This window comes from Astyanax mexicanus, chromosome 4, assembly GCF_023375975.1.
Source record: "Astyanax mexicanus isolate ESR-SI-001 chromosome 4, AstMex3_surface, whole genome shotgun sequence".
NCBI classification, from domain to species: Eukaryota; Metazoa; Chordata; class Actinopteri; order Characiformes; family Acestrorhamphidae; genus Astyanax; species Astyanax mexicanus.
In genome coordinates this window covers 9,250,043-9,276,807 of record NC_064411.1, presented here as the reverse complement: position 1 = coordinate 9,276,807, position 26,765 = coordinate 9,250,043, and the positions used below count along the sequence as shown (strand labels likewise).

General features: G+C 36.4%; 5 protein-coding genes across 8 annotated transcripts in view; 3 read left to right on the top strand and 2 right to left on the bottom strand.

Annotated features, from left to right (window-relative positions):
• Positions 1–7,568, top strand: part of LOC125801445 (zinc finger protein 239-like) — a 173,482-nt gene extending 165,914 nt beyond the window's left edge. For both annotated transcript variants that reach the window (XM_049478195.1, XM_049478194.1), the window contains exon 2: positions 4,201–7,568. In XM_049478195.1, coding sequence (XP_049334152.1) covers positions 4,377–5,177 — 801 coding nt within the window. In that variant the 5' untranslated portion in view covers positions 4,201–4,376 and the 3' untranslated portion in view covers positions 5,178–7,568. The remainder of the gene's footprint in view (positions 1–4,200) is intronic.
• The window catches only part of LOC125801534 (zinc finger protein 239-like), a 250,332-nt gene that overhangs the window by 110,467 nt on the left and 113,100 nt on the right, over positions 1–26,765 (top strand). The gene's annotated exons all lie outside the window — the stretch shown is intronic.
• The window catches only part of LOC125801313 (zinc finger protein 239-like), a 140,032-nt gene that overhangs the window by 9,295 nt on the left and 103,972 nt on the right, over positions 1–26,765 (bottom strand). The gene's annotated exons all lie outside the window — the stretch shown is intronic.
• LOC111197627 (gastrula zinc finger protein XlCGF49.1-like) overlaps positions 2,319–26,765 on the top strand; it is a 117,586-nt gene continuing 93,139 nt past the window's right edge. Inside the window, exon 1 of the mRNA XM_049478283.1 lies at positions 2,319–2,396. The gene's annotated coding sequence lies outside the window, so the exon portion shown is untranslated. The remainder of the gene's footprint in view (positions 2,397–26,765) is intronic.
• The window catches only part of LOC111196357 (zinc finger protein 271-like), a 460,288-nt gene continuing 450,424 nt past the window's right edge, over positions 16,902–26,765 (bottom strand). Inside the window, exons 1-2 of one of the 3 annotated variants that reach the window (XM_049477918.1) lie at positions 21,524–21,579; positions 16,902–18,991 (exon numbers count right to left, since the gene is read on the bottom strand). In XM_049477918.1, coding sequence (XP_049333875.1) covers positions 17,987–18,844 — 858 coding nt within the window. In that variant the 5' untranslated portion in view covers positions 18,845–18,991; positions 21,524–21,579 and the 3' untranslated portion in view covers positions 16,902–17,986. Of the gene's footprint in view, positions 18,992–21,523; positions 21,580–26,765 lie in introns of those variants that run through there. The other 2 variants (XM_049477920.1, XM_049477919.1) reach the window with 2 other exon arrangements.

The following is a 26,765-nucleotide window of genomic DNA, read 5'->3' as shown; positions in this document are numbered from 1 at the left end:
AGGTAACAGGAGGGTTAAAACTACCCCAAAAAATAGCACTTACCAATTTTACTCAAAGATCAGAACTATTGTTAAAGTAGAAATTGTGACATTTCTTTTCAATACTTTCTTTTAAACAAAGATCCATTAGAACAATAGTACTGACCTTTGGTTAAAACTTGGTAAGTGCTATTTGTTGGGGTAGTTTTAAGTGACTCAAGCAACCAGGGGTGTTTGTCTTATATTTCTACACAGAACCAGATCTAATCTGACCAAAGTATTCTCCAACATCAGTAACATCTTCCTTTAATATGTACAACATTTTGTGTACAAGTTGGCTAATATTTTGTAGTAGAATGAGAATGCTTGCTGGACTTATTTTGGAAAAGTTAAAAAATATATATATATCATTCTATGAACAAATACATTTAAACAAATCCATTTAATTTTACAAGTAATTAGTTTAAAAACTGATTTTTGCATATGAAGTTTCAAATGCTTTTACAAGTGTGAAGTACCCTTCTATACAGAAATCAGGATGGTCCATTGTAATGTCAGAGAGTGATTTTACAGGGAGGAGCTGTGAATGACCTCAATTTATGGAAAGCTTTCAGAATACATAAATAGAAAGACTTTACACAAGTAGAGCTGGGCGATATGGCAAAAAAAAAAACATCATTTTTTTTTATTATTAGATTTTCTATTTAAATCAAAAGTTTCCCCTACTAAAAAGCAAATTAAAGATGATAAAATGGTTAAAAACTAGTTTTTATTTATTTAGTTTTCACTTAAATGTCCCCTTTGTGGTTAAAGTGCAACCAGAAACAAACAAAAAAAATATTGTAAACAGTGAGAACGTCCAGTAACTTTTAGAAAGCGTTCTCCAACATATTTTAGGTACTGACACAATGCACTCTCAAACTTAAAAAATAAATAAATAAAGCCACCCTCAAAAAAACAAATAGAAAAAATAAAATGGTGCCCTTTTTGATAAAACTTACAAAATAGAAAACACAATTTAATATGCTATTAATCAAAGACTTTTCCCCATTGGGCTTGAATTGCAAAACAAATCTTTTAAATAAGTGCCAGTGTTCTATAAAATGTTCTATAAATGCTTGTTTTACTTTGGATGGTGTGCTGCTGCTGCTGCGTTCATTCGGCTGGGAGAAATACTTTTCTTTTCCCACTCCGCTACACGCTTCTGTTTTAAGGTATAGAGATAAATTTGTTGCGCTGCTTCGTTTAGAAGCAATCGGTTTTAAACGCACAGTGAGGATCTGTTTGGTCTATCCACGTCCTACGCGGCAAAACCGAACCAATTCTGGGCACAAGCTCTGCTGTCATGTATTGTGTTGTGCGGTGTGTGGGGAGCGCGTGCGGGAGGGAGGGAGGGAGGTGTGGGGTCTGCGCGCGGGAGGGAGGGGGAGAGAGGGGCGGGGCTAAGCCTGTGGTACAGGAGCTCACAGGGGCGCGTCGGTGGTGAAACCGTCCTTAACTGTAAATTCGAATTAATCGATAAAATCGATTAATCGCCCAGCTCTATAGACAAGGTGAGCAACAAACAAGATCTGCTGCAGTACGATCTCCTTTTCAAGAACCTGCAGGACATCAAGAAGGTAAATGCAAAGAAAATGTAACCATAATATTTTAAAGTATGTTTTTTTAAAAACTCTACCAGAATCAATGTCAGAATTGGTACTTTAACAACAGCACTGATCTTTCCATAGCAATTAGTAAGTGCTATTTTTTGGAGTTGTACAGGAGCAAGGAGCAATCAGAGAATCTCTATAGAGGAAAAACTCAGTTCAGAATCTGCTCTGAATCTCAGCCACTCAACAGAGTCTTAAATGTATAAAAGCTTAAAAACACATTTTTATTATAAAAAGTATCAAACATTTAAAAATGTTTAAATGTGTGATATTTTATAGAATAAAATTGCACTAATTTCCTCAAAGCAGCACAACTACAACTATTTTATCACTGCAGAGATAATTATTAAAGCTTTTAAACTGCATTTATAATCCTTTTAAACAAGATCTGTGTGTAACTCCAGCATCAGACCAGCATATGCTAGGAATGCTAGTACATTTACTGAATAAAAAACATCTGTAGAAAATGGAAATATAGGGGTATGTTTTCTTTCTTATTTTAGTGAAATACTTTGTTCTACTTTGTAAAATTAAAGAAAACCCCCAGAGAAGTAGTTATACAGTGTTTTAAATGAGAGTTTTAGCTGTTTAGCTCCATTCAGCTCCATGCATTGAGGACTCCCTCGCGGGCTCCCTCTAGCGGTGATGGGGTATAATGTGATATAGCGGGGGAGGGGGCGGGGCTCTACATAACCCGGATGAGGCTGAGCTTCCGGGGTCTGTAGCTGGAGCGGAGGAAAAGCAGGATCAGCTGAACTACAGAAGGTACGAGAATCTCTCTCTCTCTCTCTCTCTCTCTCTCTCTCTCTCTCTCTCTCTCTCTCTCTCTCTCTTAAAGGTAAGCGAGCGCTGGATGTTAATCTACACAGATTTCTCTCTGAAAACTGTTTATTTGGGTGTAAAGCACTTTTGTTTATTTACAGTAAGCTTAGATTTACAGATTTTTCCAGCACTGAGGCAGGAGCATTAGCATTAGCAAAATTAGCTTGTAAAATGACCCAGTGTTGTTACCAATACCACACCTAACAGCTAAAGTTAATTATAAATGATAGGTTTAACCATTACAGACAGATTGTTCATATTTAGGCTATATAACAACACATTTAATGTGTTTAAGACATTCAGGCTGCTAAGAGTATTTTATTGTTTGGAAGTGCCAGCTAGTTTAGATTAGCTAACTATCTAGATATCATTGGCCAGGTTAGCTAAAGGTGGCTAGAACATTAACTTACCTACAAAATTAAAAGTTTGTGCTGTTCTTTTGTGCTTTACCGCAGAAGCTCCGGTGAGTTCAGATAAGTACCAGATAAAGAATATAAATATTTCTGTTTTGTAAGGAGCTTAAAATGTTAATACGAGAGTTAAAATGTTATTCATTTTAGCCTTCATTCAGCTAAAGCTGAAGGCTAGCAGGCGGAAGCTAGCAGCGATTAGCATTAGCGATTGGGTTAAATGTGTAAATATATCATGTTATGTGTAAAATATGGCTGTTTGTAAGCTTAGCTTGCAGTAAATTGCCCCAAACTGAAATATACATTTTAGTCTGGGGCTTGTAAAAGCTTTTACTGATACTGTGTTTTTGTTTTAATATTATTTTATGCTGTGCTACACACAGTTTTATCAGTTGTAGACACAGAAGAAATGTCTTGTTTCAGTCGTGATTACAATAAAGTAAATATTTCATGCTAAAAGGGACAAATTGATCATGGTTGTAATTATTTTGTGTGTGCTTTTTAGTTTCTGGTGGAAAAGTGTATATGTGTGTGTATATATATATATATATATATATATATATATATATATATATATATATATATATATATATACACGATAGTGCTGTATACAATTATTACAGTCTGCAACGGTAGGGGGAGCCCACACGCACAAAATCTCAATCCTACCTAGTGGAGCTTTAAGGGATTTTGATCTGCATGTACAAAAAAACAAAACAAGTTCACGAGTGCGTATCAATGTTAGATAATGTGTTAGAAAATAATGAACTGTTATCAAGAACTGTAAAAACTCAGGTTTTTAAGCATTGATTTGGATAACTGTCTTTGGTTAATATTTGTGGAAACTTTTATAATTTATTTTAATGTAAATGTTTTGTCTGTGTCCTTGTACTTTTAGCTTTTTGTGCTTCAGGTCAGAACATCTCATTCTGAAATATTGAAAAACTAATAAATTATAAATTTTTTTTTACCATTATTGAGAAAACTTAACAAAATAACAAGCAAGTTGTACATTGTGTCTCTGGCAACCAGCCTACAAGGTCAATATAGTAGAGTGGTAAAAGTATGGAATAATGTATTATAGTGTAAAGTGAGATACTAATGTAGTAGTAAAACATTGTATTCGGTATGTAGAATTGTTTCTGCTACACAAATTCAGCCTGCTGACAGTTATATATAACTATATATTATAATGTCTATGGAGTTAGAATAAAAGTTCTGAAACCTTTATGGTGTCCCAGTTGTTTTGTCCATATAGTGAAACTGATCTAGGTACTTTTGGATAATTGACCTGCTTTTATTTTAATATACAATTAATTCATTTTTGTTTTTTCCAGAAATAAAAATATTCCTGGTTTTCTCCAGAAATTCATCACTACCAACAACCAGGATAATTAACAAAAAGCAATGTTAAACTGCTGAAAGAGGTGAAGCACAAGCCGTCCTGAAGAATCTCCAGAACACGCAGAAATCGTTTGACACATTAAACAGACAAATTAAGCCAAGTCCCGACATGGAGAAACATCAGCACTCTGTCAAGAGTTTTACTAAACAGAGTGATCTCAAAATTCACCAGCGCATTCACACAGGAGAGAAACCACATCACTGCTCAGACCTTGGGAAGAGTTTTACTAAACAGAGTAATCTCAAAAAACACCAGCGCATTCACACAGGAGAGAAACCGTATTACTGCTTAGACTGTGGAAAGAGTTTTAATCAACAGAGTAATCTCAAACTGCATCAGCGCATTCACACCGGAGAGAAACCGTATTACTGCTCAGACTGTGGGAAGAGTTTTACTAAACAGAGTACTCTCAAAATTCACCAGCGCATTCACACAGGAGAGAAACCGTATTACTGCTTAGACTGTGGAAAGAGTTTTACTGAACAGAGTACTCTCAAAATTCACCAGCGCATTCACACAGGAGAGAAACCGTATTACTGCTCAGACTGTGGGAAGAGTTTTAATCAACAGAGTACTCTCAATAATCACCAGCGCATTCACACCGGAGAGAAACCGTATTACTGCTCAGACTGTGGGAAGAGTTTTACTAAACAGAGTACTCTCAATAATCACCAGCGCATTCACACCGGAGAGAAACCGTATTACTGCTCAGACTGTGGGAAGAGTTTTACTACAAAGAGTACTCTCAATAATCACCAGCGCATTCACACCGGAGAGAAACCGTATTACTGCTCAGACTGTGGGAAGAGTTTTACTACAAAGAGTACTCTCAATAATCACCAGCACATTCACACAGGAGAGAAAACTATCCCAAATTTGTTCCACTGCAATAAAAAGTGCAAATCGTAAATCTTTCAGACAGAACACCTTATCCTACAAAAATTTTTCACTTTGTCACTTGGGACACGTTCCACCAGAAACAAACATGAACTGAATTTAACAATGGATTTTACAGGTTCAGCAAAATGAATCTGATCCAGCGATGATGTTTATTGAATTTAATGTTATGTTTTCTCGCATGTTTGATATTCCAGGACATTCTTCGTGAGACACAGCTCAGTTTTTAGGGTAGTTACGGTAGGAGTTCAGTTCTGAAGAAGGGAAGGTTGTTTAAGTTCGAGTGAGGGCACTGCCAGTGCTTGCACCAGATGTTAGGTTAGCATAATTTAGTCTTTAAAATGTAGATGTTGTTAGGAGTACAGTAGGATTCTTAGTCTGCAACTAAGCATTTTGGATCAAACCTTCAGTGCTTATGCCTAAAAGGTTTTGAATGCATTTAATCGCTTTTCTAGTATATACAGATTTAATTATTTCCATTAATTTCCAGTATCTCTGTTTTTCCTCTGTGGAAGCCGTCCTCAGTTCCCCAAGCTTAGCATAGCTTACTTTAATGCTATCAACTGCCAGGCCACCCATATGAAAGGATAAGGGGAAAACACCACCTGAGGAACTCCAGAGAGAGAGTGCTCACAAAAGTGTGACCCAGAGCCACAGAGAGACGACACTGTGCCGGGTACTGCCGTGTGGAGCATTCAGACCCCACAGAGAGGCCAACAAAATATTTTCCAGAGGTTAAATAAAACGCTCCAGCCGTAGTTCTCATACTGAAATCAACCCCCTCCAGACCTGTATAGCGCAGTAAAGTTGCTGGCTCATTTATTGCCCCTGCTGTTGTTCTCTCTGTTACAATAGAGGGATATTTTGTTGATGTATTACTCAAGTTTTTAACTCTTTTTCTTATTAGATATTGTATCTTGCTTAAGACTTTTTAATCTCCAAAGTAACTAAGAATATCCAATTAATTTAGTTCATTGATTGTTTTTATCCAGTAACAACTATTATCCTTGCATTGCTTCACATCTATATTTACTAGGGGTGCAGGAAAAAATCGATTGGAGCTAACATTGAACGATTCAGAATCGATTCTCATTTTCCAAAAAAAACGTGTTTTTTGGGTGAAGCTACTGTCGCGCTGAGCTTTTTAACTGTCCCTGCGGAGCTCTTTAACTGTTAAAAAGCTCTGCGCGACAGGTGAACTCCCAGTTAGGCAACAGAGGGGTGTGCATGCTAAAATCCAGTGTATTTAGTATCTTCTCTGCTTGTTACATAATTATAGCCTATCTAACGTTCCACTCTTGACCTTGTGGCTGTTTATGAGTGTTTTCTAGTTTTAACAATGTCTACCTTTTAGAAATGAATACAGGATTAGTCAACCATGCTAGAAATTAATCATTCATTATTGTGGCACTGTCACTACATTGCAAAAATATTTTATACAGTAAGGAACCTAAGTTTATTGTTTGAAATAAATGTTCTATTTGTTTAAATTGTCTTTTCATCTTTTTATCTTCTCACATAATTTAAACAAAATTTATAGGCCATTTGAATTGATAAATCATTCTAGAATCGAAAATCGTTTCTGAATCGAATCTTGACCCCAGAAATCGGAATCAAATCAAATCGAAACACTGAGAGATTTATACCCCTAATATTTACTCGTGTGTGTTTCAATAAAATGCTTTTATATTGCAAGATCTCCAATCTCGTGTTTTCTCACTATATGGTTGGTAACCTTTCTGTGACCTGGAACCTATCCATCCTGAGCCTGTTTTATGTTATTATTTGGTGAAGGGTGTGATTGGAGATAACCACACCTGCACACTCTTATTTTTAAATGTTTTATACATTTATATATACAGTTATTATTTTTCTGTTCACTTAATAATTTATTTAAAAACTGCTCTCTTTTGAACTGTCACAATGACGCAGGGCTTTGGAGGTTGTTTGTACGTTTTCAGGAATCAGGAAGGTCAGAGTGTTTTCATCAACAGGGAGAGCTGTGAGGAGAACGTGACCCTGAGTGGCAGAGAAGCTTCACTGCTGTTCTGCTGTTCTGGGACCAGTGTATATGAACTAGGAGACAACAAGCTCTCTGAGTGAAGTGCTGGGAACCTCTTCTCAGATATCCAGCGCATGCCTGTTCTACACACCGTAAAGTCGCACACAGGCCAGAAGATCTTTCCATCCACTCTTTTCCTCTGTTTCATCTTCTCACAGACTTTAAGGCACATAAGGATTGTTTGGAACACAAGGACTGTCTGCTGTGTTCATGAAGGACACAGAGCTGAACAACATCATGATAAGAACTTGTTGCTCAGACAGGCTGGAGCTGATCACGTCATCAGAACTGGACAACAAGCTGTTAACTGGACTGGATAAATGTATAACTGCTTGGATTAAGTCTGGAGGGCTCTCTCTCTTTCTCTCTCTCTGGGTTTTGAATGTGTTGATCTATCACGATTTTATTAGAACTAAAATATTCCACACTGAAATAATGTAGTTCACATTAGCTAACCTACCTAGCTAAAACATTCCACACTGAAATAAAGTAGTTGATATTAGCTACTCAATCTTACTAAACATTACACACTGAAATACAGTATTTAACATTAGCTAACCTAGCTGACTTAATCTTTCCACTCTGAAATAAAGTAGTTAACGTTAGCTAATCTAGCTACCTAAAACCTTCCACATGTAAACAAAGTAGTTAAAATTACCTAAATTAGCTAGCTAAAACATTACTCACTGAAACAAAGTAGTTAAAATTACCTAAAGTAGCTAGCTGAAACATTACACACTGAAATAAAGTAGTTAACATTAGCTAATGTAGCTAGCTAAAACATCCCACACTAAAATAAAGTAGTTAACATTAGCTAATGTAGCTAGCTAAATCTTTTCACTTTGAAATAAAGTTAACATTAGCTAACCTAGCTAGCTAAAACATCCCACACTAAAATAAAGTAGTTAATATTAGCTAACCTAGCTAGCTAAAACATCCCACACTGAAATAAATTGTTAAAATTACCTAAAGTAGCTAGCTGAAACAGTACACACTGAAATAAAGTAGTTAAAATTACCTAAAGTAGCTAGCTGAAACATCCCACACTAAAATAAAGTAGTTAATATTAGCTAACCTAGCTAGCTAAAACATCCCACACTGAAATAAATTGTTAAAATTACCTAAAGTAGCTAGCTGAAACAGTACACACTGAAATAAAGTAATTAATATTAGCTAACCTAGCTAGCTAAAACATTCCACACTGAAATAAAGTAGTTAATATTAGCTAACCTAGCTAGCTATAAAGATTCCACACTGAAATAAAGTAGTTCAAATTACCTAAAGTTGCTAGCTGAAACATTACACACTGAAATAAAGTAGTTACCATAAGCCAGGGCCAGATACGGCCCGCTAAAACTGTCAGTCCGGCCCGCTAAAGTAAGTGCTGATGCATTTTAAATAAATAATGCTGTCACTTTAAATTTATTGGGAAGTTTGATGACATCGCGGAACACTGCCGCCTAGTGTTGACGTTCCGAAACTTAACTCAATCTCCTGCCCGTAGCCATCACCATCCGCTGAAGCGCGCAATTCTGTCTTTTTTTCCGGCAGCAAAAAACGGGACTACATAAACAAAAGGTGACTAAAATAGGAAAATACGACTTACTTCAGCAGTATCACGTCTTTGTCCAAACCAAGTACGAGTAAAAAAAGAAAAGTGGATCTCGAACATAGGAAATTTAACCCCGAATGGACATCCAAGTACTTTTTTTATGAAACAAGCAGTGCTGTTTTCTCGTGTCTGGTGTGCTTGGAATGCGTGGCCGTGGCAAAGGAATATAATTTACGCAGGCATTACGAAACAAAACACCCAAAACTCGCCGATCTCCAAGGTGAGGACAGAAAGCAAAAGATTGAAGCACTAAAAAAGCAACTGGTGAGTCAACAAGGCGTGTTTGAAAAGAGACGAAAGGAGTCCGAAGCCTGTACCATTGCTAGCTACAGGATTGCTAACCTCGTAGCAAAATCTGCTCGCCCGTTTATTGATGGAGAATTTGTTAAAGACTGTATGTTGGAGGCTTGTGATGTCATTTGCCCAGAGGCCAAAGATGCATTTAAAAACATTAGTCTTTCGAGAACAACCATTCAGCGGCGAATTGTTGATTTGTCTAGTAATTCATACTGCCAGTTACAAAGCAGGATAAACGACGTCACTTATTTTTCTGCTGCTTTGGACGAGAGCACAGACAACACCGACACAGCACAGCTCTCAATATTCATCCGTGGTGTCACTGGCACCTGCCAAGTCTATCAAGAACTTGCAGCATTAGTGCCCTTGTATGGTAGAACAACTGGATTTGAAATTTTCAATGCATTTAAAACTGCAGTGGAGAACCTGAATTTACCGTGGAGCAAGCTATCAGCTGTAACAACCGATGGTGCCCCCTCCATGGTTGGTGAGACGAATGGTTTTATAGGACATCTGAAGAGGCATTTAGGACCAGACCAAGCAGCAGAACTGAAACACTATCACTGCATAATTCACCAAGAGGCACTGTGTGGAAAACATTTGCAGTTTAAACAGATAATGGACTTTGTTGTATCTGCTGTTAATTTCATCCGTGCAAGATCACTAAACCACCGAGAATTTCAGTCTTTTCTGGAAGACATAAGTGCAGCCTACGGGGATGTTATCTACCACACAGAGGTGAGATGGCTCAGTAGGGGCAATGTTTTGAAAATATTTTTTGCACTGCGAAATGAAATCAAGCTGTTCCTAGAGCAGAAGGGAAAGGACACGTTGGTCATGGAAAACACTGACTGGATTGCTGATCTAGCCTTTTTGACAGACCTAACTGGACTCTTAAATGAGCTTAATTTGAAACTGCAGGGAAAAGACAGATTGATTTGCCACTTGTTTGAAGCTGTCTGTGCATTTGAAATGAAACTGAATCTTTTTGCAACCCAGTTAAAGAAAGGAAATCTGACACATTTTCCTACATGCCAAGAGGCCTTTGCTCACAAGAACTATAACTGGAGTCGACACAGCTGTGTACTTGAAGACTTGAAGCTGGCATTCAGTGCAAGATTTGGGCAGTTCAGAAATGAACAGGCTACTCTCCAACTACTTGCTGATCCATTCTCTGTAGATACTGAAACTGTACCTGGTGAATTACAACTTGAAATAATTGAACTGAAGTGCTCCACTGCAATGAGAACCAAGCACAGGGAGATGCCTCTCCTAGAGTTTTATCAATCCTTGGACAGGGAACAGTTTCCAAACCTTTTTGCTAATGCACAGAAGTGGATCTCCATGTTTGGAAGCACTTACATTTGTGAACAGATGTTTTCCTTGATGAAGCTGAATAAATCTCCCCTGCGGACAAGACTAACTGATGAGAACCTACAGGCGGTGCTCAGACTTGCAACCACCTCACTGGAGCCTGACATTAATCAGCTTGTGTCAGAACGGCGCTGCAATATCTCCCATTGACCAAGACATTTCTTGTAAGTAGCTGATATTATGCAATAGTAGCATAGTAAAACAATGTATTCCAAATTTGTGTGGAGACCCCTGTAAAAATGTGTGGCCCTCTGGTCTAGGTGTTAATGTGAAATAGGCCCTTGGTCAAAAGAAGTTGTGCACCCCTGCCATAAGCTAACGTAGCTAGCTAAATTTTTTCACTCTGAAATAAAGTAGTTAACATAAGCTAACCTAGCTAGCTAAAACATCCCACACTGAAATAAAGTAGTTAAAATTACCTAAAGTAGCTAGCTGAAAGATTCCACACTGAAATAATGTAGTTAACATTAGCTAACGTAGCTAGCTAAATCTTTTCACTCTGAAATAAAGTTAACATTAGCTAACCTAGCAAGCTAAAACATTCCACACTTAAATAAAGTAGTTAACATTAGCTAGCTAAAACATTCCACACTGAAATAAAGTAGTTAATATTAGCTAACCTAGCTAGCTTAAACATTCCACACTGAAATAAAGTAGTTAATATTAGCTAAACTAGCTAGCTATAAAGATTCCACACTGAAATAAAGTAGTTCAAATTACCTAAAGTTGCTCGCTGAAACGTTACACACTGAAATAAAGTAGTTAACATTAGCTAACGTAGCTAGCTAAATTTTTTCACTCTGACATAAAGTAGTTAACATTAGCTAACCTAGCTAGCTAAAACATCCCACACTGAAATAAAGTAGTTAAAATGACCTAAAGTAGCTAGCTGAAACATTCCACACAGAAATAATGTAGTTAACATTAGCTAACGTAGCTAGCCAAAACATTCCACACTGAAATAAAGTAGTAGTACAATGACCTAAATTAGCTAGCTAAAACATTACTCACTGAAACAAAGTAGTTAAAATTACCTAAAGTAGCTAGCTGAAACAGTACACACTAAAATAAAGTAGTTAATATTAGCTAACCTAGATAGCTAAAACACCCCACACTGAAATAAATTGTTAAAATTACCTAAAGTTGCTAGCTGAAACATTACACACTGAAATAAAGTAATTAATATTAGCTAACCTAGCTAGCTAAAACATTCCACACTGAAATAAAGTAGTTAACATTAGGTAACGTAGCTAGCTAAAACATTCCGCACTGAAATAAAGTAGTTCAAATTACCTAAAGTTGCTAGCTGAAACATTACACACTGAAATAAAGTAGTTACCATTAGCTAACGTAGCTAGCTAAATTTTTTCACTCTGAAATAAAGTAGTTAACATTAGCTAACCTAGCTAGCTAAAACATTACACACTGAAACAAAGTAGTTAAAATTACCTAAAGTAGCTAGCTGAAACATTCCACACTGAAATAATGTAGTTAACATTAGCTAGCCTAGCTAGCTAAAACATTCCACACTGAAATAGAGTAGTTAACATTAGCTAACGTAGCTAGCTAAATCTTTTCACTCTGAAATAAAGTTAACATTAGCTAACCTAGCAAGCTAAAACATTCCACACTTAAATAAAGTAGTTAACATTAGCTAGCTAAAACCTTCCACACTGAAATAAAGTAATTCAAATTACCTAAAGTTGCTAGCTGAAACATTACACACTGAAATAAAGTAGTTAACATTAGCTAATGTAGCTAGCTAAATCTTTTCACTTTGAAATAAAGTTAACATTAGCTAACCTAGCTAGCTAAAACATCCCACACTAAAATAAAGTAGTTAATATTAGCTAACCTAGATAGCTAAAACATCCCACACTGAAATAAATTGTTAAAATTACCTAAAGTAGCTAGCTCAAACATTACACACTGAAATAAAGTAATTAATATTAGCTAACCTAGCTAGCTAAAACATTCCACACTGAAATAAAGTAGTTAACATTAGGTAACGTAGCTAGCTAAAACATTCCGCACTGAAATAAAGTAGTTCAAATTACCTAAAGTTGCTAGCTGAAACATTACACACTGAAATAAAGTAGTTACCATTAGCTAACGTAGCTAGCTAAATTTTTTCACTCTGAAATAAAGTAGTTAACATTAGCTAACCTAGCTAGCTAAAACATTACACACTGAAACAAAGTAGTTAAAATTACCTAAAGTAGCTAGCTGAAACATTCCACACTGAAATAATGTAGTTAACATTAGCTAGCCTAGCTAGCTAAAACATTCCACACTGAAATAGAGTAGTTAACATTAGCTAACGTAGCTAGCTAAATCTTTTCACTCTGAAATAAAGTTAACATTAGCTAACCTAGCAAGCTAAAACATTCCACACTTAAATAAAGTAGTTAACATTAGCTAGCTAAAACCTTCCACACTGAAATAAAGTAATTCAAATTACCTAAAGTTGCTAGCTGAAACATTACACACTGAAATAAAGTAGTTAACATTAGCTAACCTAGCTAGCTAAAACATCCCACACTAAAATAAAGTAGTTAATATTAGCTAACCTAGATAGCTAAAACATCCCACACTGAAATAAATTGTTAAAATTACCTAAAGTAGCTAGCTCAAACAGTACACACTGAAATAAAGTAATTAATATTAGCTAACCTAGCTAGCTATAAAGATTCCACACTGAAATAAAGTAGTTAAAATTACCTAAAGTAGCTAGCTAAATCTTTTCACTCTGAAATAAAGTTAACATTAGCTAACCTAGCTAGCTAAAACATTCCACACTGAAATAAAGTAGTTAATATTAGCTAACCTAGCTAGCTATAAAGATTCCACACTGAAATAAAGTAGTTAAAATTACCTAAAGTAGCTAGCTGAAACATTCCACACTGAAATAATGTAGTTAACATTAGATAATGTAGCTAGCTAAATCTTTTCACTCTGAAATAAAGTTAACATTAGCTAACCTAGATAGCTAAAACATCCCACACTAAAATAAAGTAGTTAATATTAGCTAACCTAGATAGCTAAAACATCCCACACTGAAATAAAGTAGTTAAAATTACCTAAAGTAGCTAGCTGAAACATTCCACACTGAAATAATGTAGTTAACATTAGCTAACGTAGCTAGCTAAATCTTTTCACTCTGAAATAAAGTTAACATTAGCTAACCTAGCTAGCTAAAACATTCCACACTGAAATAAAGTAGTTAATATTAGCTAACCTAGCTAGCTATAAAGATTCCACACTGAAATAAAGTAGTTAAAATTACCTAAAGTAGCTAGCTGAAACATTCCACACTGAAATAAAGTAGTTAACATTAGCTAACGTAGCTAGCTAAATCTTTTCACTCTGAAATAAAGTTAACATTAGCTAACCTAGCTAGCTAAAACATTCCACACTGAAATAAAGTAGTTAACATTAGCTAACCTAGCTAGCTAAATCTTTTCACTCTGAAATAAAGTAAACATTAGCTAACGTAGCTAGCTAAAACATTCCACACTGAAATAAAGTAGTTAATATTAGCTAACCTAGCTAGCTATAAAGATTCCACACTGAAATAAAGTAGTTCAAATTACCTAAAGTTGCTAGCTGAAACATTCCACACTAAAATAAAGTAGTTAACATCTTGGCTCTTTGTAACAGTAATTGTAAAATATAAAAAAATATAAATAATCTCAGGTGTGTTTGTGCTTCTAATAATGATATAAAACATTATGTTCTAAAGAACAGATTCTTCTATTAAATTTCTGCAGGCCCTATTTACCATAATAAGAACAGAAACATTCACCAAGACTCACTGATTTGTACACTGTAGAGAAAAGAATATATGAATTATAAGAAACAGTGGAGGTGGGAGTAATGTTTAAAAAAAAAAAAAACAACTAAATTTAAGTTTAAGAACTGTGTAAATAAACGTTAAATCTGTTAGCTAGTAAACGCTAACAATTAAATAAACTGAGGTAAAATTTGAGGATAATTTACTCTTACTGAGGCAAATTAGCTTAAAACAGATAGTTATTTGTAGAATTGTTAGAATGGTGGCAATTAGTTCCTCCAAACCATTTAAAAACCTTTCTAGGTCACAGAAAACAGAAAATAAATGCTCTTTCTCCTCAGAAACTTTGGGTACATTCAGTAGCTAGCTTAGCCAACTCTAGGAAGCTAGCTAATTCAGCTTTTTCCTAACTTACCAAAATCAGCCTTTAATTATACTAATTAAATCTGAATTAGTTTAATCTCATAAATTTACCCATAAATTATTCGTGCTTTTCTCAGTTTATTAAACAGTATAAGAGAGAGAGAGCTAATTCACTGCTAACTCTGTTAGCTGCTAACAGGCTAATGTTGACAGGAATCTGACAGGAGAGAATCTACTGCTGAATCAAAGCCTCATAAAGAGCAGGGGCCTCATTTATAAAGAGTGCGTACGCATAAAAAGAGGGCAGAAATGTGCGTAAGCAACATCTCACGCAAGAATTGTGATTTATAAAGAAATACTTGGCGTGAAAACGAGCGTACATTTAAGCAAGGTTTAAGGCATGCGTATGCCTTCAAAAGTGTGCGGAGAGAGCGGGAATTAGTGGCATCATGTGGTAAAGTAGGGAATTGTTAGTAAATGCGCAAGCTTTTCTTCCTTCCGCATATTAGTTACCACATAAATCAAAATTAACAAAGGAAGATTAAGCATTACTTTCCTTTATTTTTTACTTTATTACATATTTTTTCTGCATGTATAGTTAAAATTATTTCTGTATCTTATTCTGTATTATATGTATATGTAGTGTTAATTTTCCACTAACTTGTATATTTCACTTTGTAGTTTATGTCAGTTTTATATGTATTATCTGTTTTATCTCACAGTTGTAAAATCTAAAGGTGCTATATATATATATATATATATATATATATATATATATATATATATATATATATATATATATATATATATATTAGCCGGGGCTACATGAGGAATATGCGAGAGTGGCGTATCCCATATTGAGATACCGAATGAATGCTTGAAAGAGAATACAAATTACATTTAAGAAAAAAAATATGCAAGAAATAAAAAATAAATAAATACCGTCCGTAAAACACTGTTAAACTGCTTTGTTTGTACATTTAGCTAGGCTAACTACCAATAATAATGGTCAGTAAAACAGCAAACACTGTTGTTTGGACATTTAGTTAGGCTAACTACCAATAATAATGGTCAGTAAAACAGCAAACACTGTTGTTTGGACATTTAGTTAGGCTAGCTACCAATAATAAAAGTCAGTAAAACGGCAAATGCTACATTTATACATTTAGCTAGGCTAGCTACCAATAATAATGTTCAGTAAATCAGCAAACTGCATATTTGAACATTTAGCTAGCTAGCAAACAATAATAATAGTCATTAAAACAGCAAATGCTACATTTGTACATTTAGCTAGGCTAACTAACAATAACAATAGACAGTAAAACAGGAAATGCTTTGTTTATACATTTGGTCAGTAAAATAGCAAATGCTGTATCGTGGCACGAGATCTCACGAGATTAAGACGTGACGATATTTCTCGTCAAGCTTAAACCTCTCACAGTTTAGTGTGGACTTTTTAAGATACAACACTGGCAACTGGCAACACAGTAGCAGCGAGTTTGGTGGTTGAGCAGTGAGCAGAAGAGGAAAATTCGGGGAATTTGCATAGAACAGAGGTCACGGGCGGACCGTGGTCCGGGTCCGGACCCAAACCTATTGAGAAGGATTTAATTGTATACACGCTTTGCGGAGCAGTAAATCACAGACCAATCACGTGTGAGGTAATATCACCAACCACTCTCTTCAGTCAATCAGATCTGTGCAGACGTGGAAAAAATAAATAAATAAACACACCGCTCCTCACGCGGGATCGAACCCGTGTTGTCAGGGTCGCGGTCCCGCTGCTCCGGCTGTTGAATTGGGACATGGCCGTGAAAAAACGCCTTTATAAGGAGATAGTGAGCCTGGGCGAGAATGGGCGGAAAAACGAGAACGGACGAAAACTAAAGTCACGCCAAGTGCGACAGAGAGACAGGCGAGGAATTTTGTATAACTGGATCATTCTGAATTCTAATTAAATACTCCTGGCATAGAAGATGCTTCTGCTACTTTTAACAGAGTGACAGACGGTAACAGAGTGACCAACAAGACTGTACTGTGCTTAAAACATGTTCCGTCTCTGTTTGCACTTCAAGCAGAGTCTTAATATGACTGGTTATGCATAGCTACATTACAAGAGATTTAGGAGAAAAAAAACACAAACCATAGTCTTAATATAACTGGATATGACAATCTCAGGCCTATAGGTTTCATGTCAAACATGTGTTGAGAAAACACAATGAGACTGGAGATCTGCAATATAAAAGCCGTTTATTAAAACACACATGGGTAAATATAGAGGTGAAGTTATACAAAGATAATAGTTTGTACTGGATAAAAACAATTAAGAAACTACATTATTTGGATATTTTTAGTAACTTTGGAGATTAAAAAAAACATAAGCAACATTTAATATTCAATAAGGAAAAGATAAGAGAGTATAAAACTTGAGTAATACAACACAACCAAATATCCCTCTATATCCCTCTATAGTAACAGATTTTTAATTGGACTGAACCATAGACAAACAAGAACACCAGCAGAGGGAGTGAATGAGCCTGTAACCTTACTGCGCAACAGTAACTAACCTAAAAACTGAGCTCTGTCTCACAAAGAATGTCCTGGAATATTCAAACTTACAAGACATACAAACATAACATGGAATTCTATACACATCATCCCTGGATAAGAATAGTTTTGCTGAACCTGTAAAATCCATTGTTAAATACAGTTCATATTTGTTTCTGGTGGAATTTATGATTTGCGCTTTTAATTGCCATGAGACAAATTTGGGACATTTTTCTGCCTGCCTGATGACCCCTGAGAAGAGCTTGCACTGAAGTTTGTGTTAGAGTTTGGATGAAGGGGATTGGTGTGGTCCTGCTCTTGTAGTAATTTGTCTCATGAGTTTTTGTAGACGTCTGAGTACTTGGCAGTTGAGGCACGGACCATGAACATAGTTCGCTATGCTTCTGGATTCTTGTCGAGCCAGTATCAGATGGTAGTGGTTGCTGTGTTCTGCTCACGCAACTTATAATGTGATTTATTGTGTGTGATTGTGCTTAGGTAAGTGTGTTGTTGCCATAGTTAAAGGAAGTGAGCTTAGATTAAGGAGGGATTCTGTTTGCTCATAGGTTATTTTTTGGTAGGTCTGTTACTTGGCAGTTGAGGCAATGGACCATGAACATAGTGTTAGGCTGTGCTTCTGGATTCTTGTCGAGCCAGTATCAGATTGTGGTGGTTTTGCTATTGTTGTTAGTTGAGTGAGTAGTAGATCCTGGCTGAGCCCTATGCATAACCCCAGCTGTTAGGTGCAGGATTTGTCAATTTCCTGTATTATATTACTCTCCTGTGTGAATGCGCTGGTGTTTTTTGAGATTACTCTGTTCAGTAAAACACTTCCCACAGTCTGAGCAGTAATACGGTTTCTCTCCTGTGTGAATGCGCTGGTGTTTTTTGAGATCACTCTGTTTAGTAAAACTCTTCCCACAGTCGAAACAGTAATACGGTTTCTCTCCTGTGTGAATGCGCTGGTGTTTTTTGAGATCACTCTGTGTAGTAAAACTCTTCCCACAGTCTGAGCAGTGATACGGTTTCTCTCCTGTGTGAATGCGCTGGTGTTTTTTGAGATTACTCTGTGTAGTAAAACTCTTCCCACAGTCTGAGCAGTGATACGGTTTCTCTCCTGTGTGAATGCGCTGGTGTATTTTGAGATTACTCTGTGTAGTAAAACTGTTCCCACAGTCCGAGCAGTGATGCGGTTTCTCTCCTGTGTGAATGCGCTGATGTTTTTTGAGATCACTCTGTTGAGTAAAACTCTTCCCACAGTCTGAGCAGTAATAAGGTTTCTCTCCTGTGTGAATGCGCTGATGTATTTTAAGTTTACTCTGTGTAGTAAAACTCTTCCTACAGTCTGAGCAGTAATATGGTTTCTCTCCTGTGTGAATGCGCTGATGTTGTTTGAGATCACTCTGGGTAGTAAAAATCTTCCCACAGTCTGAGCAGTAATACGGTTTCTCTCCTGTGTGAATGCGCTGGTGCTTTTTGAGATCACTCTGTTGAGTAAAACTCTTCCCACAGTCTGAGCAGAAATATGTTTTTTCTCCTGTGTGAATACGCTGGTGTTTTTTGAGATCACTCTGTTTAGTAAAACTCTTGACAGAGTGCTGATGTTCCTCCATGTCAGGACTTTGCTTCATTTGCCTTTTAAATGTAGCAAACTGTTTCTGCGTGTTCTGGAGATTCTTCAGGAAGGCTTCTGCTTCACCTCTTTCAGCAGTTTAACTTTGATCTTTTGATAAATATCCTGGTTGTTGGTGATGAATTTCAGGAAAATATTTTCATTTCTGGAAAAAAAACACAGAAAAATGCCATTGAATATTAAAATAAAAGCAGGTCAATTAACTGAAGAGATTCTAAGTCATTCTAAGTGAGTGATGTTACCCTTTAATATGAAGCTTTGAGGTTCGAATCACATTGCCGATGCTTGATTCATTCTACATTGATCACGACAGATGATGTCCAAAGCTTTTTCCTTTAAACTGAAGAGTAACTGTTTATTATACCTTGGGTGTATTGACAAATATCTTTCAGTTATGATTACTTATCTTAGTATCTATATTTACATAATCATTGTGTGAAACCTTGTATTCTATATGCATAACCAATACTCACATTGTATTTGATCATTTGTATTACTCAGTGTATTTTACACGCATTTATATAGAAGATTAACCAATACTCACAATATATGTTATTTACACATATAGATAAACATTGTTTGATCAGGCATGTGACTAACACAGACTCTATTATATGACAAATTAACCCACATGATACATTTACTAACACATTAACATATAACATATGAGATGTAGCTCAGGCTTGAAGTATTTTGTTTACTGCATGACCCTAACTAACGGTCATCAACTCGACTGGTACGGGGCTAAATTGCTACAGAAGAGGCCTTAGATCAAAGCGGCCTTTGGATGAGTGAGTGCCTCCCTAAAACCTCTGCTTCAAAGCGGGGGGTGACGCACACACACAGATAGTGCCACGATGCTCCATCCTGGAAGAACACAGTCAAGGCCAAACACTAGTGGTCCGGTCAGACACGTGAAACGGATTACTAACACGTGAAATTATGCATATTAACATGAGCTAATCGTTAGCAACGCCTCATCAGCAGGTTTCACGTCATTTGGGGTATAAACATGGAGTCAGATCAGAGGGGGGTCAGAACTTATACTGGGACGGCTGTTAGACGGTCTTTCATGTGTGGGTTCTCCTGAATATTCAGCACTTTGTAATAAATGCTTGGTTTGCTTTCAACTTCACTCCACTGTCTGACTCTCTCTATCAAACGAACACGCAGGGGAGCTGTACCCCGGACGAGAGGTGGGGGTAGCCCACCTTTCATTTTCTTTTCTACAACAAAACCAATTTATAAAAGTTTCCACACATTAACCAAATACATTAATCCAAATCAATGCTTCACAAACCTGATTTTTTCATTTTAACAACTCCTGATAACAGTTCATTATTTTCCACCACACTGGCTTTAGGCTAACAGTGATATGCGCTCCTGAGTTCAAGATGTGTTTTTTGGAAATCCGATAGATCCGATAACCCGACCGGGGCAGAAATAATTAATTATTAGGCAAAATATGCTTCAATACCCGCTAAAAATGCACAGAAGAGTGACTAGAACTGATATAAGAGCTCATTTTGCCAGTAATTTTTCTCAAAAATCCTTATATTTGCTTAAAACAGCACTTTTTCACGGAGCTGCATTCAAGTTCCTCTGGAGCTACGGGGGGAGCGGAGGGATAATTAATAACAAAAAAAACATGCAGTTGCCTTGTTGGTGCAGGGAATTGTAGTAATAAATATAAATTTATGTAGTAATCAAAATAAAATCACAGCAAAATAATGACCTTTTTACAACACATCAACCAACCTCCAACAGGAGTGTAAAACATAAGAGTCTCTTTTGTTTACTAAAGGTTAACACAATTATAACAATTTGTAAGAATTCATATTATTTTATGTAGTTCTTTTTCAATTATTTTTGTAGTCTTTTTAACCTCTTACACAAATGTTTAATTGTGTATTTTTGTCAAGTTGCTCAAAGTGTGATTCTTCTTCTTATTATTATTATCAAATTCATGTTTTTGTTATTATTATTATTATCATCATTATTAAAGTATCAGCAAAAGAGCAGCTGGAGACTGTATTCCACAGTAATGGTTTAACTGGGATTTCTTAAAAACAGCGGGGCTAAAGATGTTGTAATTTGCTAATATTTGTGTTTGTTATCACAGTGAAATAGCAAGTTTTCTGTTAAATCAGTAAGCTAATAAATGTTACTTGTGAAATTCCTCTTCTTGCCTGAACTTTTCCTCACTATAATCACTAAATCTTTCATTCTTACATTTAATATTTTACAAGTGGACTTTTATTTTGACGGGAGAGTCACATGACTTACCAGCAACTGTTGTGGTGGAACCGGATTAAGTAAAGGAAAATTAACTAAACTAAATTAAACTAAACTAGTGTAACTAAGAAATGTGTAGAGACTGATCACACAAACTTAAAAAGGAATTTCCACAGAACTGATTTATCTCAGGTGTGTGTTAGTGATGTGGGGGAGGGGGGGGCAGGAGTGTGAGGTTCCGTTATCCTGTGTATGATCTGTAAAGCCCCCCCATCCCCAGCTCCGCAACCCCCTACTGCAGACTGCTGAGCAGAGCTAGGAGAAGATCCAGTGCTGGTGGTGTAAATGCTGCACATGCTGAAGGTGCTGAAGGTGGTGTTGATGTGGGTGTAGGAGTGAATGTAGAACAGCGTGTTGAAAAGAGAGAGAGAGATTCTCATACCTTCTGTAGTTCAGCTGATCCCGCTCTTCCTCCTCTCCAGCTACAGACCCCGGAAGCTCAGCGTCATCCGGGTTACGTAGAGCCCCGCCCCCTCCCCCGCTATATCACAGTATACCCCATCACCGCTAGAGGGAGCCCGCGAGGGAGTCCTCAATGCATGGAGCTGAATGGAGCTAAACAGCTAAAACTCTCATTTAAAACACTGTATAACTACTTCTCTGAGTTTTCCTTTAATTTTACAAAGTAGAACAAAGTATTTCACTAAAATAGGAAAGAAAACGTACCTCTATCTTTCCATTTTCTAAAACTAATGTTTTGTATTAAGTAGATTTACTAGCATTACTGCTACTGATGCTGGAGTTACACTCAGAGCTCATTTAAATGGATTAAAACTGCAGTTTATAAGCTTTAATAATTATCTGGTCAACATTTTCTAAATAAGACTAACCGAGTCTCCTAAATCTGAGTGACTTATAACTTTTGTACATTGTACATTGAGGTTGTTCTGAAGTGATGAATCAACCGAAGCTTCCTGAAGTTGACAGCAGATTGATTCATTTCCAGCAATAACTTTTTTTTTAATATACAAAAAAAGAACAAAATAAAACAATAAATATAATGCACAAAAATGTGTTTTTATTTTAACAATTTAATTATATAAGTATTTCATTGTTGTACATAGATATGAACATCTGTGTGTGTAGTATGATGTGATGTAGTGCAATTGGCTAAATAAATAAACACTTTTCCAAGGCAAAAACACAAGTGAACAACAGAATGAAAAATATGGAACAAAAAAAGTTCAGATAGCAGAATAGTTTGTTGTTAAGGGTGAACTGAAATGGACTTAGGGTGTAGTGAATCATGATAACAAATACAAACATTTGTTGAATAGCCCACCTCCATTCTCCCCAGCATTCTGAAATACAGCGCTGTTAGCTAATGCTCCCAATAGACCACAATGCTAGTGATAGGGGCATAGCTTAACCCATACAAAAAAAATCACTATTTTTACACCATTAACAACAAACTCAAAGTAGCTCCACACTTCACTGGTAGAATTCCAAGGATGATGACATTTAAAGCAAGGCAGTGAGAACTTTAAAAGTACACAGATAGTTTATTAAAAACACTGTTTATACACACAGTGCCTACAGATAGTTTATTAAAAACACTGTTTATACACACAGTGCCTACAGATTAGTTTATTAAAAACACTGTTTATACACACAGTACCTTCAGATAGTTTATTAAAAACACTGTTTATACACACAGTGCCTACAGATTAGTTTATTAAAAACACTGTTTATACACACAGTTCCTACTGATAGTTTATTAAAAACACTGTTTATACACACAGTGCCTACAGATTAGTTTATTAAAGCACTCTTATACACACAGTTCCTTGTCGTAGTTAAGCCAGGAAAGGTCTGAAAATTAATGTCGGGGAAATGCATAACTTTCCAGTTGTTGCTGAAAATATTTCTATAATATTTATGCATTTTTAAGCATTTCTTGTCAGTTGACTTATTGTGGCTTGACTAGCTGAAGGTATTGTGTATATAAACTATCTGTGTATATAAACTATCGCACTGTATTTCGGAATGTTGGGGGAGATCTGAGGTGGGCTATTCAACAAAAGTTTATACTCGTTATTGACTACAAATTAAGTCCATGTATATAACTTCTCCCCTAAACTGAAAAGGAGAAAACAGGGGATGGAAAAACAAACAGATTATGGGTCAGATTAGAACTGGATTAGTATGTGAAAAGACATTTTTAAGGCCTTATGCCTCTGTAAAGGCTGGGCTGTCAATAGAACAAATAACGCCTCCCTCATAGGAAATGTTTACGATGATTGGAAGGTGCTTAATTAGCTGATCAGTACATTGTGTGGAACGATGAGCTTCTCCATATCTTCTGTCAAAAGGAGAGTGGTGTTGCTTCCCACAGAGACTCCAACCACCGCAATCCCTCTTCAGTTTTTTTCTCTGGTTTCTGCAAGTAAAAATATTTTTTCCAGTTTTCACCATTAGTCAGTTGAATACCGAAAAATTACAGTATTTCTCATTTGTCAATATTTCCTGGGACAGCACGGAAGAAATGACACTTTAATGTAATCTAAAGTAATCAGTGTACATCTTGTATAACAATGTGAGTTTGCTTTGCCCTTGAAACAACTCAACACACAACCATAACAACATTAACACCACCTCCTTTAAACAGCTGCAGTAATAATTTACCTCACAATATTCAGATGTGTAATTTCTGTAAGCTGCAAGAGGGCAAGTTCTGCCAGCGCTGCCTCTCTCCACAGCGCCACCTCGTGGTGCTTTCCCTCTTCTTCTAAGATCAGTTCACCAACAGGAACAGGCCCATCTCTAGTGGCTTGCATCCGGGTTGAAATTAGCTATGAAAAACATAGTGTTAAATAATGCTGTGAAAATACACTATAACCATACGGGGGACTAATTTTGTGGTACCACTTTAAAATAAGACTACCTTTATAAAGGGTTTATAAATGGTTTACAATTAGTTTATTAATGGTTACTAATTAGGTTGTAAATGTCTTAAAAATAATTAATAATCAGTTATGACACATACGTAGAAAGGGCAACAAAAAGACCTATTGTTTGCCAAATAGTGAACCCTCAGCCATCTATATTGTTGCCCTTTCTATATATGTCTTATAACTGATTAAGGCATTTACAACCTAATTAGTAACCATTAATAAACTAATTGTAAACCATTTATTTATTTATTTATTTTTTATATTTGTTTATTGGGTTTAAAGAGATATCCAACAAGATTCTAGAGCAGATAAATATATACATACATCTAATATACAAGATATCATTTAACACTATAACAACATTCAGGAAGAGAGCAAAAGAAAAGAAGGAGAAGAAGAAAAGAAGAAAATAAGAGAGAAAAAAGAAAAAAAAAAGTCAGCTACTGTAGTCTTATATCAAGATTTTATTGTATATACCATTACATTACTCTGGGATAAGTGAGAGATCTAAACCTTTTACAAATCGATAGAATGGGTTCCACAATTTTTCAAACTTGCTTGATGAGCCATGTAATGAAAGCCTAATTTTCTCCAGTTTGACAAAGTAAAGAACATCTCTTATCCAACGAGTATAAGATGGGGGTCTTTTAGATTTCCAATGAATGACTATAAGCCTTCTAGCAAGTAAAGTGGTAAAGGCAATAATATCCTTTTTAGGTTTAGCAAGAGATGGTAAAGAGGGAGAAACCCCAAACAATGCACACAGAGCATCTGGATCTATTGTTTCTCCAATAACCTCGGACAAAGTATCGAAAATCCTGGACCAGTAGCTATGTAATGTAGGGCAAAGCCAAAACATATGGATAAGATTTGCAGGCGTCCGTTGACACCTGTCACAGGCCGCTGATGAACCTTCAAAGATCTTCGATAGCCGAGCTTTTGTATAATAGGTACGATGTACCAGCTTGAATTGAATAAGGCTATGTCTAGCACATATGGAGGACTTATGTATTCGTTCTAGGATCTCCGCCCAAACAGTTTCCGGTACGCTCGTCCCTAAGTCTTCCTCCCAGAGGGTTTTAATAGTAGTTAAGGATTCTGGTTGCAGGAGAGAGATTTGGTTGTAAATGTCTGAAATTAGGCCTTTCAGAGTAGGACATGGTGTGAGAAAGCCGTCTACGAGGGAATCCCCAATTAAATTAGGAAATGTAGGGAATGTATCCCATATAAAGCTCCGTACTTGTAAGTATCTAAAGAAATGTTGTTTGGGAAGTGAGAATATATCAGCAAGATCCTGAAAAGATAGCAGGATATTGTCTCGATATAAGTCTCTAAAAGTAATAATGCCAAGCTTGGCCCATCCCGCAAACGCGTCATCCATCAGGGAAGGGGGAAAAGAATGATTGGCCGCTAAAGGGGCGTTAATAGAAAATGACTGAAAACCAAAGTGTCGTTTGAACTGAGTCCAGATCTTAAGGGTGGTTTTAACAATCACATTCTTTGTGTATTGTTGAGTGGGAGAATGAATGGGTGAGTGGGCCAGAGCATTCAGAGATATAGGTTTAGTGGAATTTGCTTCCATTAATACCCATTTCAGAAAGGGGTCAACATCTTTATAACAAGTCCAAAATTTGCAAATCCTAATGTTAGCAGCCCAGTAATAATACTTAAAATTTGGTAGTGCCAACCCACCCAAATGTCGTGGTCTTTGTAAGTATTGTTTTCACAACCTAGGAATTTTCTTGTTCCAAATAAATTCAGAAATTAAGCTATCTACCTTGCGAAAAAAAGTTTGGGAGAGAAAGCATGGTACGCATTGAAATAGATAAGAGAACCTTGGAAGGATGTTCATTTTAACAGAATTAACTCGAGCGGCTAGAGACAGGTTAAGCATGGACCATCGGTCACAGTCCTTGCGGATTCGAGTTAATAAGGGGGCAAAGTTAGCCTTATAAATGTCCTCGAATTTGTGGGTAACATGTATCCCCAAATACATAAAACTGTCTTGAGCTATTTTAAAAGGTAAAGTGTGTGAAGAATAATTTCTAGTGTCTAGATTAATAGGAAAGAATTCACTCTTGTTTAGGTTCAGTTTATATCCTGAAATTTGACCGAAATTTTGCAGAGTGGTAAGAGCCGCGGGAATAGACGTATTTAGTTTCGAAACATATAAAAGAAGATCATCGGCATAAAGAGAAACCTTAGTTTCTATGCCATACCTAGATATGCCTGTGATACTGGGGTTACTTCGAAGAGCTATGGACAGGGGCTCAATAGCTATTGCAAATAGTAGAGGACTCAATGGGCATCCCTGTCTTGTGGATCGGTGAATATTAAAGTATGCAGATTGGACATTATTTGTCCTGACCGAGGCTAACGGGGAGGAATACAGTAACTTAATAATACAGTAACTTAATCCATGAAACAAAACCTCTATCAAAGCCAAATCTCTCCAACGTATATAAAAAAGGTAGTCCCATTCGACTCTATCGAATGCTTTTTCAGCATCCATGGATATTACGGCCTCACTGACATGAGAAGAGGGAGAATTATAGAGTACATTAAACAAGCGTCTGAGATTCGAAAAGGAGTGCCTGTTACGAATGAACCCTGTCTGGTCCGGAGAAATGATGGTTGGAAGGATAGGCTCCATGCGAATTGCCAATAACTTTGATAAAATTTTAAAATCTACGTTCAGCAAACTTATTGGACGATAAGAAGAACATGCGA